This window comes from Phoenix dactylifera, chromosome 2, assembly GCF_009389715.1.
Source record: "Phoenix dactylifera cultivar Barhee BC4 chromosome 2, palm_55x_up_171113_PBpolish2nd_filt_p, whole genome shotgun sequence".
Taxonomy (NCBI): domain Eukaryota; kingdom Viridiplantae; phylum Streptophyta; class Magnoliopsida; order Arecales; family Arecaceae; genus Phoenix; species Phoenix dactylifera.
The window spans coordinates 8554092-8579089 of NC_052393.1; the positions used below are offsets into that span (position 1 = coordinate 8554092).

At 37.5% G+C, this 24998-nt stretch overlaps 2 protein-coding genes across 8 annotated transcripts; one reads left to right on the plus strand and one right to left on the minus strand.

Moving 5' to 3' along the window:
- The first annotated feature begins 1783 nt into the window (after window positions 1-1783).
- LOC103713625 (palmitoyl-protein thioesterase 1) lies at window positions 1784-12973 on the plus strand. Its single transcript, XM_039120115.1, has 12 exons — window positions 1784-2195; window positions 2347-2431; window positions 4604-4655; window positions 4745-4765; window positions 4864-4917; window positions 6354-6404; window positions 8244-8306; window positions 8862-8927; window positions 9098-9136; window positions 10284-10406; window positions 10612-10704; window positions 12552-12973. The coding sequence occupies exons 1-12, from the start codon at window positions 2102-2104 to the stop codon at window positions 12780-12782; spliced, it is 972 nt and encodes a 323-aa protein (XP_038976043.1). The 5' UTR covers window positions 1784-2101; the 3' UTR covers window positions 12783-12973.
- On the minus strand, window positions 12871-24478 carry LOC103713584 (lipid droplet phospholipase 1-like). Of its 7 annotated transcripts, none has more exons than XM_039120105.1 (11): window positions 24187-24476; window positions 23010-23077; window positions 21863-21933; window positions 21462-21704; window positions 15815-15978; window positions 15669-15724; window positions 15164-15216; window positions 14916-15024; window positions 13936-14033; window positions 13726-13835; window positions 12871-13249 (listed from the first exon to the last, which is right to left on the minus strand). In XM_039120105.1, the coding sequence occupies exons 1-10, from the start codon at window positions 24312-24314 to the stop codon at window positions 13764-13766; spliced, it is 1062 nt and encodes a 353-aa protein (XP_038976033.1). In that variant the 5' UTR covers window positions 24315-24476; the 3' UTR covers window positions 12871-13249; window positions 13726-13763. The 7 variants fall into 7 exon arrangements, with proteins under 7 accessions (XP_038976033.1, XP_026662951.2, XP_026662952.2 ...); XM_026807150.2 differs by having other exon boundaries at window positions 13726-13844; XM_026807151.2 differs by lacking the exon at window positions 12871-13249 and adding an exon at window positions 13299-13590.
- Window positions 24479-24998: the final 520 nt, after the last annotated feature.

Genomic DNA, 24998 nt, shown 5'->3' on the forward strand with positions numbered 1-24998 from the left:
CCATATTCATAAAAAAAATATAGATATAAATAAATAACTATCTTGGATATCCGTTTTTTTAATTTTATTTAATTTTATATAGCACTCATAAATCTTTAAGAAAAATAAATGACCATATTAATATGATTTTAATTTGATTTATCATCTACTTAGCAATATTTTTGATAGTGTAGTCATAAAATTTAATTATCTGATTTGTATTCGTATTTACATTCATATTTTTGATATCTGATATATATATATATTCATTTAAAATAAATATGAATATAAATTGTTGCATCCGACTAATATCTATATCCGTATTCATTAAATAAAATTAATATGGATATGCTAGTATTCGATATGTATCCAATTCAATTTTAGCCCTACTGTCATCATCGAGGTCCTGTATGCAAGAAATTCGGTTGAATGGTGAACCTAGTATATCAATTTTTAAAATTTAAATTATTTTTAGTTTGAAAAATTTTTGAATAAAAAATTTAATTGGATTTTAATTTGAGTTTTCAAAAAATCGATTCAAACTCGATCCGATCCGACTCAATCCAATCCAACCCATATATATATATATATATATATATATATATATATATATATATATATATATATATTTAAATCAGTCCAATCCGATCCGACCTAATCCATATATATTTTATTTTATCATTATTTTTTTTATATAAAATAGAATACCAATCTGGTAAATCGAATTGAACCAATCTGAACGAAATATATGGTCGTTTCATTTTTAGAAAACTAATTTAAGTTGATTTGGTTTAAATCAATTTAAACCATCCGTTTAAATTGTTATCAAGCTTTTTTTTTATTTGTTTGGTGCAACGGCTGCTCAAACACGTGTGGATACGGCCAACAAAAAAATTGTTATCAAGCTTTACCCCTTTGGCTATTTGCCCAGCAGCCATCCATGTTATCTTTGAGTGATCTTGCTCATGCCAATTCCTTGTTCAAAATAAATATTTATTTTTCAAATTTTTCGACGAAGAAAGCAAATCATATATATAACACTTGATTTACAAACTGAAATATACATTATTTGGGTTGTAATTCCAAATTCTCAATATTAAAAATATTTAAAACAATGTGACCTGAATATGATACAAACAACAGGAACAACTAATGGAGCATGGACTTTTTCATTAGCTTTTCCAGGTGATCGAAAAAAAAAATCCTCCGCTACCAAAGCATGCTGAAAATTTAAACTTAAATATAAATAATAATAAGTAAATAAATAAATAAAAATAAATTAAGAAAGAAAAGTTTGGCTACATAGGCACGCAAATCATTAAAGATAGATTTTTTTTCTGGAATCAACGACACAGTGTGAAAACTCTTAATGCATCTATCCTCCAAAATTCAAAGAATTCAATGCACTTACAAAGATTTGATTGAACTGCTTTTGTTTGCCCCTTGCATTGGGGATGAACATGTAGGGGTACTTTACAGAAAAAAAAAGGGAAAAAAAAGACATAAAAGTGCTTTTTTTAGGAAAAAAAATTAGAGAAAGATCCGTATGCCTGAATCAGAAAGGAAATCATTTAAGGTGTTTTCTAAACACCCAAAATACTACAAGACGTACATTGGCTGGGATTTTTATTTTCCCCTCGACCTTACGCTCGTGTGGTCCACATGAAATATTAGTTTTCTTTTGGTTTTTTTTGTTTGTTTTAATACGATTAGGTACTAGTGAGGCCATCAAGAACCCTGGACGGCCATGATCTAACCGACATCGCGCTTGGAGCGGGCCTCTCGATTAAACGGGGTCCAATGACCACAGGAGCGGGGGAACTCCTTCCCTGTCGGAGGGGCCGAGGAGGGCACGACGTCCTGTTCGCTTCCGTCCATTCTGGGTCCCAGGTTTTCCGTGACCATTCCCCAATCGATCCCTCTGAAGTAATCTTAACCCACCCTCCTGCGGTCTCTCTGAACCCCCCGCGTGGGAGAGCCCACTTCCTCTCCCTCTCCCTCTCTTCGCCGGGATTCCTTCGAACCAAACCTCCTCGATCTCGGAATCTGGGTAGATTTAGAGCAAGAAAAGGAGCCTAGATTCTCGGGAAACCGAAAATCCCGCGGCAAAGAGAAGACAACGATGATGTCTTTTCTGTTAAAATTCATCTCCCTCGCCATTTTCGTCTCAGTCCTCGCTCCGAGCTCGTCTGCTATTCCATTCATCGTCTTGCACGGTACCCATGGGAGTTTTCTTTCTCTATCTCTCGTTAGATTTTACCTACTTTCGTCTTTAGCGATTCTTGCTTCTTCTTTTTTTTTTTCATTTCAGAAGTTGATATAGTCGTGGAGAGTGATCTCACATGGTGGTGTCTGATTTCTTGGCAGGAATTGGGGACCAGTGTGCCAACAAAGGGGTATCGCAGTTTACTGAGCTTTTGAGCAAATGGTCCGGATCCGAGGGATATTGCATGTATGTTTCTTGATTACTGCTTTCTTTCAACTAGTGTATAAAAGGAAAGCTATCTTTTTGTAGTTTGTACCCATTATTGTTTCTAATTGCAAGAAAGTGGTTTGTATTCCTTCCAGAATTAGGATCTTGGGAACGTGGTAGCTTGACAAGGTTTTAAATTGTTAGTCCTCAAAAGGCTTTTTGGGTTCCGTTTAGTCCTGTCATGATTATATTTATATTAGAATGGGTTGTTTCGAAAATTAATGTTCACCTGTTAGGTTATAACTGAAAGTCTTAAACAATCCAGTTTTCTTGGAATGACGAAACGTGGTGTTGTTTTCAGTTTATGCCTTTTCTGCTTCCTTGATTTTTTTTTTTTTTGATCTTTTAGGATACTACAGTATTAAAATCTACAAACTCTCTCTCTCTCTCTCTGTGTGTGTGAGAGAGAGAGAGAGAGAGAGAGAGAGAGAGAGAGAGAGAGAGAGGATAGTTTGTCTTTAAAGGAAAAAAAATTGTACCTAATCACATGATTGCTTCCTAAGTCCTCATGAAGTGGCTTGGAGACCTCTCTAAAATGCTCTATAGGCATGAAACCAGTATTCAGTCTTGGAAAAAAAGACGAATCATCAAAGGCAAAATTGGATGGCACAGACAATCAATCCTTCTTGCTTAGGGAAGTAAATGTGGAAACCTGTTTATGATTTCAGATGAATTATCAGTAATGCACTCAAATACTGTCTTAAGAAGATAGATATAGCCAAGCTAAAGTGATTCATCTATTATTAACAATATGTTATGATGTCATGACTCTAATATACAGATTGAGCGAAGCCTAGTGTGGTGAATTGAAAGAGTTATGGAGATTCTACAAGTTAACCAAGGGTATCTCATGGAAGGAAATGGTTGACGTGTTTTCACGAACAGATTTGTTAGTCTCAGTTAAAAAGTGTTGGCAAAAAATGATGTATTCAAGGAACATCAGCAGATCTTGGCATGTCCAAGTAGAAAGCTAAAACCTTCATAAGCCATCTAATATTTTTTTTCCCTCTTACAGAGAGATTCTCAAATTGCTTTGGACTTTTTAAAAGCCATTTTGGGTTGCTTACTGAATGTCATCTTATATGCACCTTAGTCAGGTTTTAGTTATATGAACTTTGCAAATATCTCACCACTCCCATTTGGAAAACATGGTTTTGCAATTTTTTTTTGGGATCATAGGAATGTCTTCATCCAAGAATGGACCATCAATGTATTACGTTACCATAGACCATGATGTACATGGCCTACTTTTTATGGTTTACCGACCTCAAAGCACATCCCCTTGCAAAGGTTTCAGCGGCTTTTGTAATTGCTTTCCGTAATTAGGAGATCTGAAGAGAGGTTGAAAGGGACTGATTTCTTGTCTACTGTCCTCTTTATTGATGATTTACTTCTGCTTAATTATCTCAGTATCAGAAGCTTTCATAGAACAATATGACATAGATATGAATGATATTGGACTGGACTTTGCCCAGCTCTTGCTCTCAAAAAAAAAAAAATCACTCAGACATAAATTTCGGCTTTTTCAATATCCTAATAGAACACTTTGTTTTGTTTAGCACTTTAAACATTTTGTTGCTTGCTCTTTGTTTATAAAATTGGTGCCTTTTAAACAACATGTTATCATGTCTTTAGTTCTTTTGCATATGTTACAAGTTTCAATGAGTGGCAATATTTACTTTTAACTATCAACTGTTCATCAAGACTGGCTGGAGTTGGACAGCCATGTAGGTTTAGAATTTTGCTTCATAGTTTTCCAATTTTTATCATGTAACAATTTAGGTTTTTAGCATGTGGTCACCTAAAATGGGGAAAAGGTGAAGGGTCTTGGAGATAACTAGATGCTTTTCTACATCCTTGGGACTGCTAATGATTTAGCATATTTTTTTTTCAAGAAAATTGATTGTTGGGTTGAGCAGGTAGGGTGGCAGGGGTACACACACACACACACGCACACACACACACACACACAGAGAGAGAGAGAGAGAGAGAGAGAGAGAGAGAGAGAGAGAAGGAAAACGTTGTCACAAAGAATATAATATCTCTTTAGATCCTTTCTTATTCACAACCATAATTTCTAAGCTTAATGGTTATCTTTTTGTAAATTGAAGATGATTTTTTTTAAAGTCAATTTCCTTTGTGTCCCCTCAGAGAAATTGGAAGTGGAACATGGGACTCTTGGGTTATGCCCCTGCATCAACAGGTTACTGTTACTCATTTTATACGTATGGGTTCTGTCTTTATTTTAATTGTATGTTAAAGTTTTAACTGATATTTCTTGTATGTTCACAGACTAATCTTGTTTGTCAGAAGGTGGTACAGCTATTTGGGTAACTTCTTCTATTATTCCTTTTCTCATCACAATCAAATTTTTTGGCATTAAAATCTTCGAGTACATTTTGGATTGACAGGTAAAAGAAATGAAAGAACTCAGCATGGGTTACAACATAATTGGTCTTTCTCAGGTGAGCTACAATTAGTAGATTTTTTTTCCAGTTGTTAACATCATCTCTTCAATGCACCCATGCATGAGAAATGCCAATTCATGTGCCCATGTAAGGCTATATCCATATCTATTGATGTATGCAATTGGAAGGAACATGTTTAAAGCCGCAATTTCATGCAATCATTAAAAGATTCAAGTGATTCTGCTTATATCTTGTTGCTGTAAGCCTATAGTAGGGATTGGACCAAACCTTCCCCCCCTCCTTTTTGTGTGTGTATGCTTGTTTTAGCTAAACTAATGGTCGATCTTGTTGTAAATCATGATTTGTCGAACCACGCCGAATCGGCTAGTTTGGGGCATACCGAACCGAACCAGTTGGGGATTGGTACGGTTCAGCTGGTTAAATTGAGACGGGTCCATTCCATTATTAAACTCCGCTCGTGTATTTCTCTGCTTGGAACTCTCTCGAAAGTCCTTGCCCCTCCCTCGCAAACATTGCTCCCCCTAGTTGCTCGCATTGCCCCCCTCCCCAGTAAGTCCCTCCCTCCAGCTCCTCCCCTCCCTCTCTCTCTTTCTCCCTCATTCCCCCCCCAACGAATGATGAGCGCTTCCGAGCCCTCTCTCTCCGCCTCCCTCCCCCCCCCTCTCTCTCTCTCTCTCTCTCTCTCTTTTCCTTTCTCTCCTTCTCTCTCTCCCCCTCCCTCTCCGGCTCTCTTTGTGTTGGTATGTTCTGCAATAGCATGGTATGCACCTATACTGTACCGAAATGGTCGTCAGTTGGTACCCCCTCTGGTATTGGTACGGTGAACCTTTGACAATAAATTATATACGAGCAATGCTGCATTGGTTATTGAGGGCTTAAAACTTCATTAAGCAATGACATTCTTAATTGCAATTATAGTGGAACTTGTACACATCTATATATAGATGCATGCATGTACAAATATACATATATTTAAGTATATGTAAATGCAACATCATTACCTTTGGAGCTGGTGTGACACCACCTTATTATCAACCACATAGCTATGGTAGTGGGAATGATGAATGCATTCTCCAAATGTGAGAGCACTTTATTTCCATCTGTCTTCAAATCTTTGATAGACGAGGGAGAGAGCTAGAAGGGGTGTGCTGTATCTACCATAAAAGTGTTTTCCTTGTCGTTCATCATTGTATGATCATCCAAGCCTTTCCATTATAATGGGGTTGTTTATGGATGACATTTTGAATTTGAGGAGGTACTATGGAAGGATTAATCTATCCATGGAAAGTTCCGTCATAGTCGTGATGTTTACTCCTTACTGGGCTATTATTTTGCTGAATTGCATCATGCAGTTTCTTAGTATTATTGTTTTCCTGTGTTATTGTTTTAATTTTCTACTTTGAATTAAGTTAGCAATTCTAATCCCAATCTAGTTTGAAAATATTGACAAAGATTTTCTTAACTGTTCTCAGGGCAACTTAATAGGTCGAGGGGTGGTTGAGTTGTGCGACGGTGGACCTCCTGTAAGAAATTGTATTTGTCTATATTTTTTATTTGTCATGCACACAGCAGTTGAAAGATTGGAGTATTTACTCATATCCTGTCATTTTAAAGGGATAATGTGTTAACCACATCCATGGAAATTCAATCTTAAATTAATACTTATAATTTAAAACATAGAAATAGAGAACCCAAATATGCAAAGTTGCTTATGCAACATTTTATGTAAAATTCTTCCTTTCATTCAATTCAGTATTTGACTGTGTGAATGCTAGATTAAATCGTTGAGCACAAGGCATCTAAATGTGTAATGTGTACTGAGATAGAAGTTATGTGTACATAATTTATCAATTATATGCACGCATGCACGCATGTATGTATATTATGAGCAAGTGTCTCAAGAGAGAGAGAGAGAGATAAACCTTGCTTAAGGAGCATATTGAAACCATAGTTTCTAATCAAGTTTGCAGACAAATACATTCATGAGCTTCCTGCAGAGCCTATAGCTGGTTGTGAATAGTGGCAGTTTGATTCTTTATTTATATCAGGACAGGTTAGAGAGGTGTTCCTAATGTTACGTAACTATTTCAAAGATGCAACAAATTTGTGATGAGAATGGTACACCCTTTATGATTAGAGTGGATACTGGACTAATAGAGATCATCATCATTAGAACTTTCCTATAAAGTGTTCCCTGGAATATTCTGATGCAAAAGATCAGAGGGAGACAGTCCTTCACATTATAGGTACTAGAAAAAAGGAACCAATGATTACAATATTGTATGTCATGCTAATGCCAGCCATGGTATGGATCATATGTATCAGTGTGTGCTGTACTGAGTTGTGTTGATCTTGCATCCTGCCACATGCCGGAGCTTTAGCACTGACAGATATGGGTTGGAAGGATCAATACCTTTGTATAATGTCCATAATTAGGTCCGCCGTGCCGGTACTGGTCGGCGTACTGGTGGCGGCCCGGACCGGTACGAAACCGGTTCCGTACCGGTAGCGTACCGGTCCGAACCAGTTCCGTACCGGTCCGAACCGGTCCCGTACGGGTTCTTCAACAATAAACTACCGGTACCGGATTCCACGCTGATCCGGTACCGGTCTCAGGCCGGACCGGTATGGACCGGTACGGCATACCATGGTCCATATGTTACCAGTAGTACATGCCATATGACATGGTCACATGGACCAGCATGGCAAGATATGTTAAAGGAACACATTAATCTACAGTTATACACTAAGTAGGATGCTTATTCTATTTATGCTATTTGTGATGTAATCAAGAATTAAGGTACCACCTCCACTGGCCCGTACCATTCAATACATCCTACCAGATGTAGTATGTAGACCAGGACATAGTGTCCTCAGGAGTGAGGACAGTTCTATAGGTGAATAAACCGTACCAGCCCATGCCACCCGAGACATGCTGTGCCCGGCTGGGGACTGATACATTATACCCTCTGATTTGAACTGGCAGGTGCTGGTTCGTGCGAACCTCATACTGCCCACATGCCATGGTATGGATCCATACCTTTAGATCCTTGATGCAGTCATTTTTTGCTATCAGTGTTTATCTGCACATCCCTAAGTAAATTGTTGCTTTTGCATGAAGAATTCATCACTCACTAGTATATGCAGATATGCTGTAGGCCACTGCTTTTTTTTTTTATTTTATAAATATGGATTATTTTAATTGATTCCACATCCTATATAATGTTGTATCACATAGGTAAGGCCTTTATTTTTCTTGCCCTTTTATTACTAGTTACACACTTCCATATGCCTTCAGTTAACAATAATTGTGACAAATTTCCATTATAAAATCTAATTCTAATGTGAAGAACTGTTGACAGGTAAAAAATTTCATCTCATTGGCAGGCCCTCATGCTGGCACTGCTTCTGTGCCACTTTGTGGTGTAAGTGTTTCGAAGGCTATTGTCTTATTTATTTTGTCCATAATGTATTATGTTTTTTATTTTTCGTTTTACCCATAGCAAAATTTGTTATTTAGCTGGAATAGATGTAGATGCTGATAGTAGTAGCATCAAATTCTGCAATTCTTTTGACGTCAATTGGCTAGGTTAGTAAAGGTGATAACTATATAAATGTGTCAACTTAGTTTGAGAACCAATGTGTTCTAATTCTCGAGTGATGTTAATAAAAGGAAGGTAAGAGGTCCCTCTTGGTATCCTGCATGGCTGCCTTGTGAGAGAGATAGTGAATTCCTTAACATAATTAATCTGTGGTTTCTTATTTTCACACGAGATATATGCTGAAATTTGTTGTTGACAAATTGGTATTTCTGGTGCTTATGTTCCTGGTTTCTACTCATCTCTGATCTTCATCTTTATTCACAAAATTTCAGATTTGGTGCCATATTTTGCTTGAAAGGGTGAAATGTAATTATATAATGACTTGTTATCTAACCTTAATTATGACTAAGCCTATTCTTGCATTTGCCTTATTGTCAGTCTGGAATCATATGCATGCTTGTGGATGATCTCATCAAATCAGAAATCTATTCTGACTACATTCAGGTTAGTATTTCCACAACAGATTTTGGAGGCTATTGGTTGCAATCAATGTCTTAGTGTTCTTTCTTGGGGACAAGATTCTTCATTGTTAGATCTTCAAACTACTAGTCCTTACATGGCCTTGAGTGCAAGTATTATTAGATAATTCTAACCATTGGATCAATGAATTGCAGGCCCATCTGGCTCCTAGTGGTTATCTAAAGATTCCGACTGTGAGTATTGCATATTTTTTTAATCTTAGTGCAACATGCTATCTAATCATTCATATCTTCTCCTTGCATTTATTCATTTGAAATGTTCTTTTCATTATTATTCCTTGCACAAGACCACTGATACTAGACCTTTGTCAATTAATATCAAGCAATGAACACAACAAGAACACCTGACGTATAACCAACAGATCCACTTAGATTGAACTAGTGAAAAACAAATGCAACCATTTCATCTTGTGAAGAAAGGTAGTGACATCATTTTGTTGAGCTCACTCGTAGTACTAAAGCTTGTTGAGTAATGCATTTTTAGTTCTCTGCCCTCTTAGTGGTGGCTGACCCCTCAATAAACCAAAAGTAGCTCTGCGATGAGTGCTGACATCAAATAACATGCTGATTGGCTAGATCATATAACTGTGCACTGTAAAGAAAAATTACAAAATTATGATTATTATGTTGTAGCATGTGGATTGAACTTTTCACCTTTTCCAAGACTTCTATATTTAGTTAAAATCATGGTATGCTGAACCGGCCCATACCGGACCGGTCCGGTTCCGTAGTGAAAAATGGTTTCGGCCCCAATGAGGCCGGAACCGAGCAGTACAGAGCTCGTACCGGCCTGAACCAGCTGGTACAAGAGCGAACTAGATGTCACAGAGTGGCATTTCACAGCGCGCCACATTAATGCCACTCTGTGGTATCTGGTTCGCTGCCGCTCTGTGGCATTTAATGCCACTGTGTGGCTACAAGCATGCTGTGCGCACGCCGCGCGCGTTGCGAGCTATTAGCCGATTCGGTACTAGTTTGAACCGGTACTGTACCGGTCCGGTAGGCGACTGGTATGCCTACCGGTACTAGTACAACATACCTTGGTTGAAATTCTTTTAATCTTCAAATTCTTTGCTAGTTCTCTTAGGGACCTCAAGATTGAACTTTTTCCCTTTGCCAGGAATTCTAAATTTAGTTGAAATTCTTTTAATCTTCAAATTCATTGCTAGTTCTCTTAGGGACCTCAAGCACTGAAACTGCATGCCCTATATATTTGTCTTCTACATGCTTTTGTTTATTCCACAGTGGGTACTTCATTATTAGCATACAATGGATCATACTTGTAACATGTTGACAAGCATTTCCTTTTTTTTTCGGCTAGGAAATCCCTGCCTATTTGGAAGGATGCAGGTTTCTCCCAAAGCTTAACAATGAAATACCTGGTGAGAGGAATTCTACTTACAAAGAAAGGTTCAGTAGCTTACAGACATTGGTTCTTATCATGGTTAGTTCAATCAAGCTTCTGCTGTTTCTTTCATGTTCCATTTTATATATCTAATACTCTTTGCACAATGAAGAACATGCGTTGCCAGGAACATACATGATATCCCACCTATGTACTCCTTGATTACAATATGGGTTCCCATTTCCTGTTTCATCCTGTACAATAGACTGACTTTTTTCCGTTACTTTCCCGAATTGCTCAATAGTTTGAGCAGGATAACGTATTGATTCCCCGGGAGACATCTTGGTTTGGGTATTATCCAGATGGTGCCTTTAGCCCAGTCTTGCCTCCCCAACAGGTATGGCTCCTTTTCTATATCTCCTTTTTCCCTTTGAATATCTCTTCTATTGCCAGTTACTTGGTAAATTGCCAGCATTTTTGCATGAATGTTGTTATTGACATTTGTTGCGGTATTTATTCAATTTTTAGGCTATAGTTTCTTGTTCGAATGGATTCTTTATGATTCTTGAACATGATGGATAATGACACCTAGTTCTTGGCTAACTTGGAAACCTATATTGAAGGTTTGTTGTACCTGTTGGTACCGATGCATACCAACCGTACTATACTGTTACAGAATCAGTACATGGTACGGAGGGCATACCGATACTCAGTATGCTGAATAGACCTCCGTACTGGGTGTACCGACACTATAATAGGATGGTACTAGTACGGGATCCAGAACTAAGATAGCAAACCCTATTGTATTTTGCTATTACATAGATATTGGGCTTCAGATAGTTATTGCTTATTGAAGTTGATTGATCAGTGAATGCTCTCAATTAGATGAATGAATCAAAGTATGTTGCAGAATCTCTCGCAACATTCCCTATATAACTTAAGAGGCGATCAAGGTACTTAAAAATTGAATGAAACTAATTTCTTGGACTTAGAAAGTCAAAGCTTTAGTTGATACTATCTAAGAAAATGAGTCGAGTGATCAAGGCTGTTAAATTTGATTCAGGTGAAACTAATTTCTTGGACTTTAGGTCAAAGCTTTAGCTACTTGATACTAGATGAGAAAGTAATTATTTGTAGGCCAAAGGATCCGGAAGGTATCATCCATTTGTAAATCCAGGGTCGCATGCAACAAGGCATGGGAAAGCCTGTTGCTTCTGCCATTAATGGAGGCTGATCCAAGAGAATTTGTCCAGTATACAAAGACTTGCCTTGGTTAAAGCTGTAGACCAAACAGAAAGATTTAGCTTCACAAAGCAGAATGGCAGCATCAAATTTGATAATGGGTTAACCTTAGTTTGTTACATTGGTTGGGCCTAGGCCTAGCACATATTCCCTGATGGAAGCACTACCAAGATAAAGGAGCATTATCTTTACATATTCCTCTGGAAGCACTACCAAGTTATAGTGCGTGTGTATGCAATAAAAATAACAAAAATAACAACAAATGGGTCAATGATGTTATAAACAGAAAAAGCAGGAAACATTATTTTTTGATTTTGTAGTCTCTAAATGAATAATACAAGAATGGCATATTGCATTTTAAAAATGTTTTAATAAAAAATTCCTATCCAATCATTCTCCCTTTGGTGTTTATGATGCAAGCAGTTGTTGAATTTATCAAAATAATTTCTTTACAAATAACTACTCTGGTCCATAAGATTTAGTATGCTGCCCATCATTACCAATGCATTGTGGCATTGGTAATTGGGTGCCCCGATGAGAAAGAATAGTAGATGAGGCTAGGGCAGTACGGATGACATTACTACATTTATTTATTTTTGTGGCAAACTAATAGAGTCCTTGAGAGCTTAGGTAATTTTTTTTTTTTTTGGTATAATGGTGACTCATACTGATCTAGCATGAGTATAGCCAAGAAAGTTAGAAAAAAGTTGTTGTAGACATGTATGTATACATAAAATCTTTCTATGTATACATTTTCAGTCGACATGTAATCATTCATTTGGTTTCTCACGAATTTCACAATAATATCTGAATTGTGTTGATGCATGAGCTTGGATAAAGCCAGAGGTTCACATAAAAATGCAGCAGTATAGAGCACCATATTTATCGTCGCTAATGACCGCATCTTACAATAATATAGAATGTCCGGGATCCTCTTTGTTAGCTTTGTCCTTTTCCCTATTGATGTGGTTTTATTAATTGAAGCATCTATCGACCTTGTAGACCGCCCTCTACATAGAAGACTGGATTGGTCTGAGAGCTTTGGATGAGGCTGGACGAGTCCAATTCATCACTGTGCAAGGAGGTCACCTCAGAATTTCTGAGAGTGACATGCAGAAGTATATTGTGCCGTACTTGAACGACAAGTCACCCTTCCTAAAATTATCGGTATCGCGGTGGTTTCTATCAGCTTGGGATGCCATGAAGGATGGTCTGGGTCTCTGGGACCAGTAGAAAAAAGAACTCCTTGGCCTTCCACTTTCAGGAGCGAGCGTAAGTAAATATGTTGATCTGTCCACTAGACTTTGCTGACATTTGTTCCATGATATTATCAGTGCATGTGTGCTAAAACAGATATTCCAGTATTGCACAGACACCTCAATTCCGAATGATTTCTGAATGAATTTTAAGTCGCGCAACCAACTTAAAACGACAGTCCTTACAGAAAATGGACTCGCTGTGACCAGAACTTATGTTCTAAGGTGCCAAGGAGACCAAACTGGCTCTTTCAAAGCCCAAGAATCAGATTGTTTCTGGTATGTGGAGAACCAGCTGGAAAGAAACCAGTAGCGATCACGGCTCCAGCCTTCCCATACCTACGACATTTTGCCCCGGCAATATCACTTAGTTATATAACCTTTCCTCCATCCTTGGTGTCCGTTGTGGTTCTTTTTCTATTTTGTTGTCCTCGGTCAGATTAGCTGAAACGACCATCAAAATTTACATACATGAACAGGAGTTGGGAGCATGCACTTTTGGAATTGTCATAACCCATATTGTTAAGCGAGAAATTTGAAAGATTGGCTAATATGGCAGTTCATACACAGGAGGAAATATGGAAATTACTGACTTCATTCTGAATTTTGACAGTGGTTGTCTCCCTATGTTTTGGTCCCGGAATGCAGTAATTGAATAGAGGTGAGGTGTGCTCATGGACCAAACCCACAGTATAATTGGCCGCCAGCAGGAAGGAGCGAGGAGACCAACGATGGTATGACGGCGGACATGAAAGATACCAAAATGAGCTCCTAGAACTACATCCCTTGGAACAAAGTTAAACCACACCTCAAGGCCGAGTATAAAAAAAAAAATTATTGCGCTTCAAATTTAAGTTTATATGCTGCAACTCCCTGCCCGGATAGGTCATGAAAATTTCCAGGAATAACATGGGAATCACCTTTGTTTGCCTGTGGGAACAAATGGATTGCAACGTGTTCAGGTAAGGAAGCAATCGATCATGTGTTGTATAACATCTGCACCTTCCGAGTGAAGGAAGGAATCCTTGACCTGCATAGACTCCAGTTACCAAACAACATGCCGTCAAAGCATTGCAGTAAAGAAGACTTAAGCGGTCACGGGTACTCTTGTCTATTTGGGGTGTTGGTACCTGAATGACACTGTGTGCGGCAAACCTCTGTCTGCTCCTGTGAAAGCTGACATCCACCCTTTCCCATGACAATCGCGTGAGACCTGTCACTAGCTTTTCTGCAACACACAATGGAGTAAAAAATAACAACAATGATAATAACCAAATGTAGCATCTCGTGATGTCGTAGGAGGATCGATAACACAAGTGCCAAAATGCATTCTTATGGTTTGTATATAATTATTTTGTTGTGAACTGAACATAACTCGTTTATGCATGCACAGGAAACAAGTAATTTGTAAACAATTTGTGGTTTACAGACTGGAGTGAAATGTTGTGTATCGGATTATCTCCATGATTTATAGCATTTTCCCAACTTTACATGGGATCAAAGGCGGAAACCATCTTTGAGGTTTTCACTATAGCTTATGAGGTCTACTGAAAGGGACTGGCTCTTTCCTTGACAACCTTATAAACTGGATGGCTTCCTCATATTCATAATACCACATGGGTACTCTTGCTGGATGGCTGGGCTGTTATCAGAATTCAGCAACCAATGGCTGCCAGCCGCTGGAGTCGTTAAGCTCCAACCGAATAAAATGACAGCACATTAGATATAAATGACTCACACAGAAAGACAGATGGTGGATCAATAAAATAGACAGAAAAGATTAATAGCACGAGAAAAATATTTTCTTAAGTTAAAGAAGCTGTATCAAATTATTGCGTCATCTTGTGTTATCTACAGCAGCACCAAAACAAAGTATTTCTACAAATATCAAAATCAACTTGCTTCTTACTTGCGGTGACTTTTTTTTAATGATGGAAACACATATCAGCCTACATTAGGCATTTCCTGGAAACTATGAAGAAATGATGAAGACAGTCCCATCAAGGCATAGAGCGCATATATAATAAGAAACTACATAATGATATAAGAACAAGAAAGGATAACAACATCCAAAGTATACTTCAAAAATTAAGCTGATAAAAATGCTTACCTTCTAAGACATCACAGTCGGCATCTACGAGTGAAACATCCATACATTCCCCTTCTGATTGCTCTTCATATACAATATGCGGATACTTCTGACTTAGTGAATCCTCCCACTGGGAAATAGGAGTGCAAATAAATGTGTATACATTACAATGTGGAATACCAGAACAAAGCAGATACTTGGATCATCATAGAGCTTATTCTTATTGAAAGGACAAAATAAATAAACAGAGAGAAGTGATAAAAGATTACCTTAGGCAACTCAGAGTTGCGTCTGATAGATGATGTCCTCCATCCAACAATATCTTTAAACACATAGTTTAGGAGAACAAGAGCAAGTTTTGCAATGCTAGTTATATGTCTTGTTATAGCTTAGGACACCAAGTTAGTTGACTACCTGGTATCCCGTGTCGCCGTTGTGTGTGCATGGTTGCTGCATGGGGGAAATGTCCTCCAGGTCAGACCAATGTGGAATCTACAGTGGCTGTCTCATGTGGCTGAGTGTCCTTTGGTAATCCTTCTCCATATGTTGCTTGCTTTTTCATGTGGATCCTTGTTGTATCCACTATGTGGGTTTTAGTTTCCCTGGGCTGGGTTCACTTTCTCTGGGTGTATGTATCTATGTACCCATGGCTGCTGTAGGTAGCTGTATGGTGGTCTTTTGTGCTTTCCTACTGGTAATAAAGCCACCTTAATAAAATGTTTTTTGAAAAAACAGACAAACCACAGAACCCCAAGAAAATCACTAGAAGGATACGATCATAGCCAACATTTGAATATGCTACACGACGTTTGAATGCTTTCAGGGCAGATCTACAGCAGCATTTTTCAAATCATGACTATGCAATCCAAATGTTAGAAAGCATTTCTCACAAATTCACAGAAATAGAGGCATAGAAGTACATAAAATAGAGGTCACCCCAATCATCCACCATGCGCTGCAACAGGGGAGGTTTTCCATCATCATTATCTGTGAGAAAAAGATGTTTTCCAGTTCTTCTAAATATCCAGTGAATAACATGAGAAGCGACTTTTTCAATAGCTGCGACGCCAAAAAGAAAAGGGACCTGCATATGGATGATTTCCCACAAATAATACCTCAACAACTAATGAGACAAGAAAAATAGATGATGTCATTTCATGTATATAGAAAACAGCATCACTATTTAACCAATTGTAACTATCTGTATTATTGTTACATTAGAGTGTTGATGGGGAAGGATTATTTGTCTGTGTGCTATATTTTCAAGCAGAATGGTAGTTTTTGTTCTTGACAGATATTGGTGATTTTAGCTTTTTTAAGTAGGTGGTACAGGCACCAAATGGGATGTCAGTTCAGCAACATTTATTGCAACTCTGCTTTTAGAAAAAAGTTCTTATTCATAATGACCTTATTTATATTTCCCAGAAATAACTAGAAGCAAAGGATCCAGAGACTGTGATTAGTGAGATCAAATAGGCTAGTTTAGTGTCTAAAACTTGAAACAACTTTGGAAGGGCAGCTGACTAGGTTGGCAGTGTCAAGCTATTCTAGGCTCATAACTTTCATGCAAAGGTTTGGACCAATGTTAGAACAGATATGTGTTTAGTATTCACGGTTAGTTTCATTCTTCAACAAATTCAGAATTGATAATTTTTACTTCAGGTGTCATAAATATTTCATGTTGCCAGAACTATCTAATCACTTGCATTTATAGTTCCACTTGTAAATCTAGATACTGAAATCCATGGTATGCCATACCGGCCCAAATCGGACAGTACGGAGCGTACCATACTGCATCGATTGGGTACCGGTATCCGGTACGGGTGGCATACCGATATTTGGTACGCCAAAAAACTTCGTACCATACCGTACCAATACTTTGCTAGTCTGGCGCCGGTACGGGATCCGGTACTGAGACGGCGAACCTTACTGAAATCCCTATAAACCTTCAAACAACAAAAAATATGAGCAACGCGCTGGGTCTGCATAAACGTTTTAACCATCCCCACTCCTTCAATGTAAAAACATCCTGCATTCCATCTTCTAGCAATTTTTTGGCCTTCGTTAAACAGAATGCCTAAAGTATCAAGTGCTGGTGGCATGGTAGCCTGATACTAGCATGGCCCATACCACATTGTTCCATGCCAAGCTGTGCCAATTATTGTTCTTGAAATCCTGCAGTCCACGATCTGGATCTTAATGGCCCCTAAATGATCTGGTTCTTTTCTTGGGCTGGGATCAATTAGAATCATAAGATGTAGATCTGTTTGATGGATCATACAATGCCTTGGATCATAAAATCCCACTTGATCATGTTTTCTACACACCAAACCATGTAGAACTCCATTTTCACAATTAACTTGACTAAGCTCTTGAAATTGCTTATTTATCACTAATAATCCTCATGCAGAAATACTGGCAAGCCAATTATGTTTTTTAATATTTATAAAAAATAAAAGAGATTTTTAAGCTCATGGAAATAAAAGCAAGAGGCAAAGATCCATACTTTGTAACAATTTGTTGAAACTAATTTGTCTTTTCTAAAAAGTATTCTATCAGAAAAGATAATCAGATTAATATATTTGGAGCAAGAGTATACAAACATCTTGAACAATTGGAAATGATTTTTCTTTTTATTGATCAGACGTGATATTTATGGGCTTATGATAGTTGAAATTACATGCATGACTTTTAATTCTCCAATAGTATACATTATAATTGACTGAAAGGATAATCAAATTAATATATATGGATTGATAGTATATAAATATCTTTTAAGTATTTGACATGTATAATCAAGTTAATACATGGCTTATGACAGTTAAAACTGACTGATTATATGTCCAACCTTTTAATCCGCCAACATACTTTATTGTTAACTTTTTTAAAAAAAATTATATTTTTTGAAAAGTTTGGGAAAAATTCCTTTTGATCTGTGATTCATTCTATGATCTGATCTAACCCCTCTATAATTTGAGATCTAATCTTCATCTTCACAACATTGGTGCCAATGCTTAGCAGGGATTGGCAATAAGAACTTGCCGAGTACTAATACGCAGACAATTCCATGCCAATTCCGGCACTGACATGGTACTTACCATGCCATGCCATGCTGTGCCAACCAGCACTTAAACCATGAGGCATATGGCTGCTGTTGCTGCTGCTGCTGCTGTTGCACTGACATGTTACTTACCCTGCCATGCCATACTATACCAACCGGCACTTATACCATGAGGTACGCTGTTGCCGTTGTGTGTGTGCGCTGAAGAAGGAACGAAACCCCAATTAAAACCAAATATATGACTTCCCAGAAGCATCTGCCAAAGCTAGAAGAGAAATAAAGGGTGGAAATTCATTGATCCACATAGAAGCAGCTCATCGTCATATCCCAGATTTGCAAGCACATTAGCAACCTGATTATACTCCCGGGAGGTATACTGCTTATATTAGAGAATGTTTAATGCTCACACTCACCCCCCCCCCCCCCCCCCCCCCCCCTCTCTCTCAAAACCCCCCAACCCTTCTAAAAATGGCCTCTTTAAGATTATATCTTATATTTTTGATGAGCATTCATGTGCAAAACATTTTACATTATATCTTGCTAATCACAACCAACAATTTCCTTGATAAGCAAGGTCGTGTATATACCCTAATGGCCTAATCTAATATAACAGCCAGGGAAAGAAAAAGGATGATTTATGAACATTCCTCCTTCCCAAATCAAATTGTCCATTCACTTGATTTTTTAAGTAGGGAACATACAAGTTGATTGTTGCTAAACACAAGTAGCCATTTCCTACATTATTAGCAGGATGCCAAGATCCATAACTTGCCTCAACAATATAATCGCACATGTCATTATGGGTAGCCAGCTAGGCACCTTTGTAATAGAACAGCCTTGAAATGCCCAGGCAAAAATTGCTTGGACCACTATGATGTTGTTGATTGCCCTGATTAATGCCTGCTTATCCATTGTAGCTGGACAGAAGTACATAGGTGGCAACTCTCTACCAACAAATTGCCTATTGTAATATATGTTGCCCCTCCTCCAATGAATAACCTAGTAATAAAATTGCAATACATGGAAACTGTTATTCCCCGCTCCTCCAATGAATAATAAGGTTCAAGGATGGATAACATAGGTTTGTTCTAATTTGAAAGGAAAAATAGAAAGCTTTGAGCAAATTGATCCAAAGGCTGTGGCATTCAATGCTTCAGGCTTGGAGTGAAAGGTCATAATGGAAAAATCTGTTATGGTTTTATGGTGAAAAACGATCGAAATATATCATTGTCCGAAGTAGACATCTGATATATGTTTCCAGCTATCTAATATTATTGATGATCTAGCAGACTCATCAAGCCCTTAAGACTGAGTTCTCAACTGGTAAGTAACCTCAATATGCTCTCCATTATTTCAAAAGTGGTTGTGCTACTTAGCACCCAACTGTCACGGTAATCCCTGTATGCAGGCCTATCACCAAGTAGGCTACTAAGCAGCTAGCCAAGGACCAGTCAGACAGGAAGGATTACATTTGGACTATATCACAGATGGACAAATTATTAAGTGAGTTCCAGAGAGTTGATTTCAATCATGGTTTCAATCAGGCTGATTGAGTTTCAATTTCAACTATTTCGGCAGTTATAGTTCAAGTTTTAGTGTCTTTGACATAAAAATAAAAACCTAAAAAAAATTATATATAAAAAGATAAACAAATATCAATACATAAAACAAATCCAAAAATATAGTAGCAATCAAGTTTATAACAAATTGTTTAATTCAGAATTTCTGGTTTACACTATATGTTGTAGGATTAAACTATTTATTAGTTTTGTAAAGTACAAATATGCCATTCCATAACTCCAGATTCCCCAAAACCTGCAATTCCAAATTTAATCTAAATAAAGAACTTTTCTAATATACAAGTGAATGAATAAATAACCCAAAATAAATCACAAATCTCCTATATCTACGTCAAATATGGCTCTGTAAGCTAGTTTCAACTGAAACTTCAACAACAACCTCAGTTTTTCATCAGTTCCCAATGAAATTGAAGCATTTTACTTTTACATTTCTAAATTTATCCCAAACCTGAAATACTGGTCAGATGTTTCACTAATCCTTGATTAGTTCTTTATTTTTAACCTTGCACTTATTCATAATTAGGGTGATATTTGCTTGTTGCATTATCCAAAACTTGAGCAATCAAGCTTTTGTTGATTATTAATTAATATCATTGCTTGAGTCTTAGGGAACTGTCTGGTCTTACTATTTAACCTGTGATGTTACACCGAAACAGATAACTAAGAAATATAAACATTATTTCCTTAACCTACTTTTCTGACTGTCATGCCTTCGGAGTTGTTTTAGAACTATTTAAAAATATGAACAAATTTAGAAATTTTAATTGATTTTCAATGTAATATGCCTAGCCTTTCATCTAAGCAGTCGGCACCCTCTCCCCTCCCATGCCACCAACATATTGCAACCACTTGTTAAAACTGACCCTCTCTTTCTTCTCAGCAGATACCCAAGAAAAAGAGTAAACCTCCAAATTCTTAATTCAAGTCTCATATTTGTCACCTGATTAGATTACATCAAGAACATAAAAGCATCAAACCAAGTGTCAAAAGAAGAGAAGGGAGGGGAATAGAGAGAGAAGTGGAAAAACTGGATACAACTCTAACTTGCTTAATGTAGTGTAAAATCAAAACCCATTTAACGGAGACAATCCCCACCTCAAAAAAATAGATATTGTTGCTCTACTAAAGGAAAGGTTACGGACTTACGTCAACCCATATGCGATCACCAACAGAATTCTTAGAGAGCTATGATCTCCTAAAAATGTATATAAAGTAGACAAACTTCAGAACACCACAATAAGAGAAAATCAGATCCATCTTCCATCTAGAATCTCAATAAATTTACCTAACAGAAATCCAAGAAGCATAGACCTAACATCAACCTTTTCATTGAAATAAGCCCATAGGGAAGATCATCATGTTATTCCTTTCTCAACTTTTATCTGTCAACTAATGCCTTCTCTTGTAGGTATTCTCATATCTGATGGGCATTTTCAAGACTTCTTAAAACTCAAAATGGGGAGTACATAATACTAATTTATGTACAATAAGATACAGTTCCTTTTATGTCCTAAAGATTTTTAACAACTCCAGTGGCCATGAATGATGAAGGCAAAAAAACAAGATAAGCCTAGGTGTGAAAGCTCCTGCAGAAACTAAACTAAACTAAACTAAAGATGGAGCAATCATCGCAACCTAGATACAATATAGAAAACCCAACAAAGATGGATACCATGCCTAGAGAGTGGAGATAAATTCCTCTGACATATTTATCTATTTAAAATAGTAGTGCCACTCAAATGAATTTAGCATTCTATTTCATATTTGACAATTCAGACACTTTATAGTTTATAATAACCATTAAACGAAAAAAGTGATGGCTGTGGCAATTGTACACCTTCAATTTTTCTATTACTTTCCTCCATTTATTTTCATGAGGCATATAAAACCATAAAAATTACATGCACTGATTAAGAAATAAGGTACCTGTTTGTTTCCCCTAGAACCGAGATGAGGTGTAGCAACAGTTATAAAATTCATTGCTTCTAGACCACATATGGTACCTCTAGAAATGTCATCCAAAACATCATCTGGAAGATCTTCTTTGGGTCTTCTTCTTGGAGGCCTGTAAAGTCTCCCAATTGCATATCTTGCAGCCAATCCTCCCACAGAGTGTGCAATAAAAGAAATCTTTCGAATTTCTGGTCTCCTTTCAATGACTTCAAGAACCTTATTTACCAAGTTTTGTCAAAGACTTGGAAAATAACAACTAACACAGAAGAACACCTACTCTTTCCAGAAATATCGCAGAATTATGTAGGCAATGCAGAAATTAGAAAATGTAATCACCAAGGTGATACATTATGTTTTTTAAAATACATACTGACCTCTTCTGCTAGACGATCACCCATAATATCCACACCATCTAATGTAAGCTGATGCATGTTCTTTTCACTACCTGGAAAGAAATTGCACAACTCAAAGGCTCAAACTCTATAAGATATATCAAAACCATAATCATGATTTTTACCAATATTTAGAAAGTATAGGGGTGCATCCACAAAAAAGAAAAAAAATCTTCACAAAGAATATCTAACATTCTAAGTACCTATAAGCAATACAATAATAGGTAATCTAAGAGAATTTTCACATTTTTGGTTGGCAATGCATTCTCTATCAAACCTTCAGTATCAAACAAAGACATTCACCATAATGAAGAGATAATCTTGTAGTTAAAATACAATCAGAATATGGTGCAACCTACAACACTTGGACTTCTTTTTGAAGACAAAATATAGCTGAGTAGGATGGTGCAGGAATAGAAGATATTAGAAAAATTATGCAATATAATGTTGCCAAGGGAGGTGAAGAATGTTATATTAAGATCGAGCTTATTTTTCTGCAACAATTACACTTATATCAAGTCGCTCCAAGACAACAGAATATCACTGAAGAAAATCTGGTGGGCTTGTGAAACTTTTAGTGGCATGTTGAAGGAAGAAAAAAGATTGTTAATTAAAATATTGTTACATAAAAGGGCAAACCAATGCACGAGGATCACACCACTATGGGATGGGGGGAGACTTTGATGTACGCAACCTTACCCCCGCGCACAGAAAGGTTGTTTCTATGTTCTGAACCCGTTATACCTAAGTCATAATGGAGCAACCTTACTGTTGCCCCAAGCCTCCCTACTCTCTTTTCTCTGATGCAGATTTTCTTACATAATTGGCATAATTATGCAGACTGCTCTCTTGAGCATGACATCCATATAGATTTTATGAAGATGGAAAATGGAGATTGGCTGATTAGATGTACTGAAACACTTTTGCAAATCAAGCAACCAGAAAGAATACACAATATTTCTCTGACAATCACTAATTTATTTCTTAATTTGTATGCAGCATTCTAACTGACTTAAACAAAATTAATTAAAAAGAGGAAGAGCAAGAAGAAGCAGAAGAAGAAAATATTTTGATAGTTGCATAAAACAATATATTAAAACAATGCTGACTATTATGAAGAATAACTTACAATGAACTATTACTTTATCTGGAAGCAACCTAACAAACTGATTGGCCGCAAATTTCCAGTTAGCAGTGCTGCAAAGATAGAAGACCAAACATAAAATTTTTTTACCAACAAAGAAACAAAAAATAACCAGTATAGCAGACTGAAAAGAGAGAGAGAGAGAGAGAGAGAGAGAGAGAGAGAGAGAGAGAGAGAGCGAGAGAGAGAGAGAGACTGCAAAAATGTATATTGCACAAAAATCTGCAATGTACAAGGCCAGATGCAACATAAACTATTCGAAATTTCGAATGTACCATATTAGGCATAACTATATAATAGAGGAGTAAAATAAAAATGAATCTTATCTTATGCATGATTTCCAGGAACCTTGTCCTGAAAACACATCAACAAGCCTAGTCCCAGAAGTTGCACGCTGTTTGGAAAAGTTGTTTCCCTAATAAGTATTCTTATCCAAGGATCCAAAAGAGGCCTTATTCCTTAATCAATTCCCATTACAAGATTCATCGAAGCCCATGATATAACATATCCCTCATCCAACCACAGAGACCAGGCCAACATAGTAGCAACAACCCATTACCACGCTGCTCAACCCCCCTACAGAACTTGCTGGCCAAGCTGAGACCATCACCGGATCCACGACAAGTAGAGGTAGTCAACTAGGCTAGTCCTTTCTAAGTTAAATTTAAAATTTTATTTTTTCAAATAAAGGTATATTTGCCATTCACTCGAAATTCTTGCATCAAGACATATTTTTTCAAGCTTTGCAAGCCTCAAAGAAGGGGCAACAGATACCGAAATTCGTGCACAGTTTCCAACCTATGACTAGTAATCGAACATCAAGCTTTGTTGTAAAAGAAATTTCACGAAAAGAAAGAATTTTTTTTAAAAAAAATACTGATGCCCAAATTATTGATGTTAGATTAGATGGAGAGATGGAGAGAGAACGTGAGAAATGATGAAAAAAGATTAAACACCTCGATCCAGGTATTCGGATTTAACACCAAATCAAATCAAGAATGTTATCTAGCAAAAATGAAAAGGCAACGCAATCACCGGTGGAAAAAATTCAAACACCTGGCATAAAAAAAAAAAAAAAAAATCATTCATTTCCTTCAAAACCCCGTAGAGAACCCTACTACAATTACAAAATATGATCATCATAAATCCATGCAAACTATACCTCCCAAGAATTCCATGGACCATCACCACTAGATGATCCGCAGTGGAGGCGTTGGCGTCGGACGAACTCCAGACGTCCGTTCCTCCATTAACATTCTCCTCCGTGCGCACTCCTCCCATATCTCCCATGGCTCGTCCCCTCACCAGCGCAATTCCGATCGGAAGCGATCACAGAGGAGGCGAAGAGAGAAGAGAGAGAGAAAGAGCAGCAAGGAAGCAAGGAAATCGAGCAAGAAAGCAAGCAAAGAGAACTAAAAAAAACGAAAATTAAAAAATAAAGGACGCGCGGAGAGGGGAGAGCCAGGAAACGGGTATTTATAGCCTTCGTTGGTGGGGGCGAGGCGACGCCAAGGCGGACTGGAGATGGGACGCAGGAAACGCTTGTCGGGAAACGGAAGAATTGACACGTCACCTAGAAGTCGGTTTAGCCCTGCAAGTACAAGAGGCGGGTTTAGACCTGGGGGCACCTATAACCGGTCCCAATTTTAAAAAAAAAATAAAAGGGAAGACATGGAGAATCTTAGAGGGGTCGTGGTCTTGACATTGTCGTGTGCCAATAAATTATGGGGAAAGTTGCTTTCCCATCCTTCCAAAGGCTCCTCTGTAACAAAAAAAATCTTGTTGATTAAATCTAAAACATCCGGTCCAGAGACTTATGGAGTGATGGGGAGCGACGTTAGTTACTGGTGGAGTGAAATGTTTTAAATGTCCTTAATTTGGACGACTTAATGAGGAAATAGATTTGCTGCTGCATCTATTGGATTTCCTGTCTTCAAGGCAGAATATGCTACGTGCTGGCTGGCCATTCGGTTA

Excerpts from the sequence above, each read along its gene's own strand:
- LOC103713625 (XM_039120115.1), top strand. The coding sequence starts at position 2,102 with ATGATGTCTTTTCTGTTAAAATTCATCTCCCTCGCCATTTTCGTCTCA. Across the intron at positions 10,407-10,611 it reads AGACATTGGTTCTTATCATG|TTTGAGCAGGATAACGTATT; the intron begins GTTAGTTCAATC and ends ATTGCTCAATAG. Across the intron at positions 10,705-12,551 it reads CAGTCTTGCCTCCCCAACAG|ACCGCCCTCTACATAGAAGA; the intron begins GTATGGCTCCTT and ends TCGACCTTGTAG.
- LOC103713584 (XM_026807150.2), bottom strand. The coding sequence starts at position 24,314 with ATGGGAGATATGGGAGGAGTGCGCACGGAGGAGAATGTTAATGGAGGA. Across the intron at positions 15,979-21,461 it reads GTTCTAGGGGAAACAAACAG|GTCCCTTTTCTTTTTGGCGT; the intron begins GTACCTTATTTC and ends ATCCATATGCAG. Across the intron at positions 13,845-13,935 it reads CCGCACACAGTGTCATTCAG|TCTATGCAGGTCAAGGATTC; the intron begins GTACCAACACCC and ends TGGTAACTGGAG.